Source organism: Mytilus californianus, unplaced genomic scaffold (genome assembly GCF_021869535.1).
Source record: "Mytilus californianus isolate M0D057914Y unplaced genomic scaffold, xbMytCali1.0.p SCAF_31, whole genome shotgun sequence".
Lineage (NCBI taxonomy): Eukaryota > Metazoa > Mollusca > Bivalvia > Mytilida > Mytilidae > Mytilus > Mytilus californianus.
This window is the reverse complement of record NW_026262681.1, coordinates 1,703,793-1,708,211: the sequence shown is the minus strand read 5'-3', so window position 1 is coordinate 1,708,211 and position 4,419 is coordinate 1,703,793. Positions and strand designations below refer to the sequence as shown.

Sequence of the window (4,419 nt, the reverse complement as noted above, 5' to 3'; positions counted from 1 at the left end):
ATTGTGGAAAAAAAATTGAAATGAACTACAATAGGTGGACAGCAACACTTACAATCAAGTGACAGTTACATCTTGTTAATTCATACAACAGCAAATAATTTTTACAAATAGTATGTGATACTTTAATATCATATTTGTTTCATCAGCAACTTGACAGGTGTCACTAATGGAGCAGATTACTTACTCTTCGGAGTACCTGAGTTCATTCGGCGGTTACAGTGCAATACGTATTGCATAGTCTTTTGCTTTTTGTGTTATGTTTTGTAAACAATTGTCGGTCTTAATTTTTCTTAATTCTAGAAAAAACGTTTTTCTTTGATTTATTTATTTCGTTGTCCCTTCCTGTCTTCTCACTTCATCCAAATCAAAATTTTGCTAAGAGCCTTCTTTGGCATTTGCACAGGGTAATTTAACACATATCGCAAGGTTCCAAATATATGTCCCTGTTTTTGCCTCGTTCATATAGCCTTTTTTCTATTTTTTATGTTTATTTTAAATGTGGTTTATAATGTGTTATACGTGTTATTCAAACACGATAGATTTCAGTCACAATACATTAAAAACAAGACGCATTTAGGTTGCAACAACCAAATCCGTCCGGTATTGTCATTTCTGCATCAAATGTTATCAAACCGCTAATTGTCAATTTACTGTCACGGCCTGCTGACTAGCTGAATCATAAACATAAGGTAGGTAACTTTGTCAAACTAATTTGTATCATTTTATGTAAACAGCAATATCATAATAATCAAAACGTAACAATCTTTAGAAAAAGACCAGTTATGTCTTACCTTTTAAATAAATCAGCTGTGAAACAAGAAATAGATTAAACATGAAGGTTATCAAAGATAACTAGCTATGTTTATTAATCTGCATTCTAAATTAATAACACCCTAGCAATGTGGAAAAATCTCTCCTGATTTTTGCGAGATGCTTTAAGTCAAAGTAAAAATAAACTGTTATACTTTACCGTATTTTTATCTCGTTTTCGGTTAGACATTTCGAACTTTCGTATTTGATACTACCCTAAAGTTTTCTTTGTTAATCTGTCACATTCTTTGCGCTTCCTTTTTTCATTGCATGCCATTTCATATATATGGAAATAATGTAACAAACCTTTTAATTTCAGATCAATAACTACGTTCCTTTATATCCAATATGAAGGTAGCAATTATTCTGGCTATTGCTCTTGTAGTAATTCTTATAGGTATGTACATAATTTTGTTACTTTAATTTGACATATAAACTTTTGAAAACCGGAGTAAAATGTTAAGTCCTTGCTGCGTATCTTTACTATCAGGAAAGACCACGGTAGAGTATTTGTTACAGTAAATACGGGTGTATTCACCGGGATTAGTATTAACAAAGCTGTTAGTATAAAGGATAAACCAAATCATGACTATATGAATAAACAAAATCTTCTCAAAACAGAAACAAAAGATTTGAAGGGACAATGAAATATCACAAGTAGAAGAAAAACGGACAATATCATGGTAAAAAACCGGGGGTTATTTCATGTGTTCCGAAAGGGTAGGCAGATCCTGCTCCACATGTTGCACTGATCGTGTTGCTCATCGCAAGTACAAATGCGGTGATAGGTCGCATGCAGCGATGTCACAATCGAAGAAAAAAGGATGTGTTAGTAGGTACTATAAGGGGTAATTTACTTCAGGGGTTGCAAAATAGGCTTTTTATGAAATTTACAAAAGAGGTACCTCAAAATGTTCTTGAATACTTAATTCACCTTTAAATAACATTATGAAGATTTGCCCCATTCCTTTATTATGCCAAGAGCATTGCTATTGTCTCAAGAAATCATCTTCTATTCAGTTTTATATTAAATATTATGCTTATCAAATTAATATTAATTTATATGGTTTTTGGATATCTCTAAAAATTAAAGACTATGGCAGCAATATTTGGTCATAAATTTTCCCCCTTCAAGTTTTTGCTATTCTTTTTGAGGTTAGTATTATTTCATCAATGACATATACTTAGAAACATTGTGCTGAGTAAATGGCAAAAGAAAAATTATGGCGTTGTTATACATGAGACATGAATATCAGCAAATAACCTATACATAGCTAGGTATCGAGCTTTCAATGATTACATCTATGATATGTTGTTTTAGTCCACGAGGCAGATGCAAGTTGTGCTTCCAGGTGTTTACGTCTTTGCACAAGAAGTTATTTGGCATTCAGATATTGTCGCCGATGCCTCTGCAGATGTAGTCGTTGTGCTAGTGACCAAACCATTAAATTCCATGAAAATGAAGAGTAAGTTGGAATCGAAATAATGATTAATTTGGTATTTTTTGCTGCCTTATGTACTGTGGTATATATTTTATTTATATATCAGTTGACATAATTTAAAAATTAGGTTGATTTGTAAATGTGCTTGTCCCCATGGTATTATCCCTCCTATGACCGTATGATTTGAACAAAGATTTTGACCACTACTTAACAAATGGTGTATTTTGGTGTTGTGGTCTTCTCAAAACATATGCAGTGGATTAAGCATCCTTTATTAGTCCATACGAGGGTGAGTGGGTGGGGGATGCGGTTATCCTGCAATATAAAGTTATATACAGACGTTCCGCTGGTATGGGTCACTTTTTTAATGTCAAATATATCAATAGTGTGCATTTCACGGAGGTAATATAACAAGAGGTAGAAATTTAAGAGCCGATGGGTCATGAAGTTTCATCTTCTCTTAAAGTATCTATGAAAATTGTGCACTGATCTTTTTATCAAATGCAAAAAACGATCCCATGTGGTTAACGGCTACATGTAGATAGGAAGTCATATGAAAGCTGGGAAATAAATATACATGGGTTATGATTTTCCAATAAAATATACGAATTGGTGGGGATTTTCGCATAAATAAATTTATGAATGGGTGGTGGGTAGTTTTTAAACCCCAGCCAGATGTCTGTCCCAAATGTGTATTTCGAGACTCCCCCTACGAGTCTGCTTACTTTCTCATTATGTACATTTAAAAGACTCACTAAACGATTAATTAATCTAATTTTGCATCAGTAAAATTCAATTCTGATTTTTTATTATTTTTCGAACTCCTGAATTTGCCATAAAAAGTAACTATAAACTAACTCTTCATATTGTACGCAAGACGCGCATTTCGTCTACAAAAAGACTCATCAGTGACGATCGAATAAAAAATATCACTCTGTGTCAGTAAGACCAATCGTTAATCGTATGTGGTTGACAAGATTCTTGACAAGAGTGAAAGAGACATAATTTGTAAAAAAGAACTATAAAAAAATCTACAGTTATTTCCTTCATTCCTTTAATTATTTTTTTTTTAATTTATAGATCATCTCTATCTGAGATTTTTCCACAGATGAATGACAATGACAACACTGACCCCTTCCAGAACATTCCAAAAGGAGAAACCGAGCATGGTGAAACTGGCATGTAAAGAGAAGGTCCGAAGAAGGGATGATGACCGGTTCTGTTTTGACTATAAGATTCTACTTTTTATTTAGTTTCAACTGTTTTAGATATGTCTTCGATTTCTGTTATTGCACTTTTAATACATTAAATACTTAAAAAGACGAGTAAAAAATATATTAGTGACACATATAGTAGTTTACATAGCGGGATTAGATTGCAATGATAATAATTGCCTGTGTTTATGATGCAAAAAAAAACCAAAAATACCGAAAAAAAAAATCCAAGGGATAATTCAAAACGGAAAGTCCCTTATCAAATGGAAAAATCAAAAGCTTAAACACTTCAACCGAATGGAAAACAACTGTCATTTTCCTTGACTTGGTACAAGATCTAAATAAATGGTGAAATATTTAGTGCTCGTGAATATCCATCGTAGAGGCTAACCCACTTTTGTCGAATAGATGTCTGTACAATATAATAAGGTCTAGATCGTCCAGAGTATAACAAAATTGTCAATAAATTAAACAGGTACTATCAAAGATCTGTTGTTAATAACAAAATGACAGAGTAAATTGCATAAGCATGTAGTGGACCTAAATAAGTTTGTTTTTGTTTATTTCTAAAAGTCTCTTCCTTCTTAACTTGCTCGATAGACTAACAAAAGGTACACATTATAATTCATGGGAAATTCAGTACAGGAAAAGCACTCCTCTCAATAATACCAATATAAAACCGGATATATGTAAAGGCAAAACAATGATAAACAAAACCGTCTTAAAGAACGCATGCAAAATACTTAATCTGGTGGTATGTAGTCGTATCGCACTTCGGATAAATTAGTGAAGTTGTGATTAGTGTAACGTCATCACGTGTTGACACATTAGGGGTCAGTAGATTTCAAAGGTGTATCATGACGTCTCGTCTAATATTGATGCTATTGCTACTATGGGAGTGTTCAACTACATTGATTGACTTTAAAGCCCTCTCACTATTGTATTTCATTGTT

The 4,419-nt window shown here is 32.9% G+C and overlaps 1 protein-coding gene across 1 annotated transcript; it reads left to right on the top strand.

The window, feature by feature from the left end:
- The first annotated feature begins 539 nt into the window (after positions 1 to 539).
- On the top strand, positions 540 to 3,574 carry LOC127736491 (uncharacterized). Its single transcript, XM_052247042.1, has 4 exons — positions 540 to 689; positions 1,130 to 1,207; positions 2,132 to 2,276; positions 3,333 to 3,574. The coding sequence occupies exons 2-4, from the start codon at positions 1,159 to 1,161 to the stop codon at positions 3,436 to 3,438; spliced, it is 300 nt and encodes a 99-aa protein (XP_052103002.1). The 5' UTR covers positions 540 to 689; positions 1,130 to 1,158; the 3' UTR covers positions 3,439 to 3,574.
- The last annotated feature ends 845 nt before the right edge of the window (positions 3,575 to 4,419 follow it).

Excerpts from the sequence above, each read along its gene's own strand:
- LOC127736491 (XM_052247042.1), top strand. The coding sequence starts at position 1,159 with ATGAAGGTAGCAATTATTCTGGCTATTGCTCTTGTAGTAATTCTTATA. Across the intron at positions 1,208-2,131 it reads TCTTGTAGTAATTCTTATAG|TCCACGAGGCAGATGCAAGT; the intron begins GTATGTACATAA and ends ATGTTGTTTTAG. Across the intron at positions 2,277-3,332 it reads AAATTCCATGAAAATGAAGA|ATCATCTCTATCTGAGATTT; the intron begins GTAAGTTGGAAT and ends TTTAATTTATAG.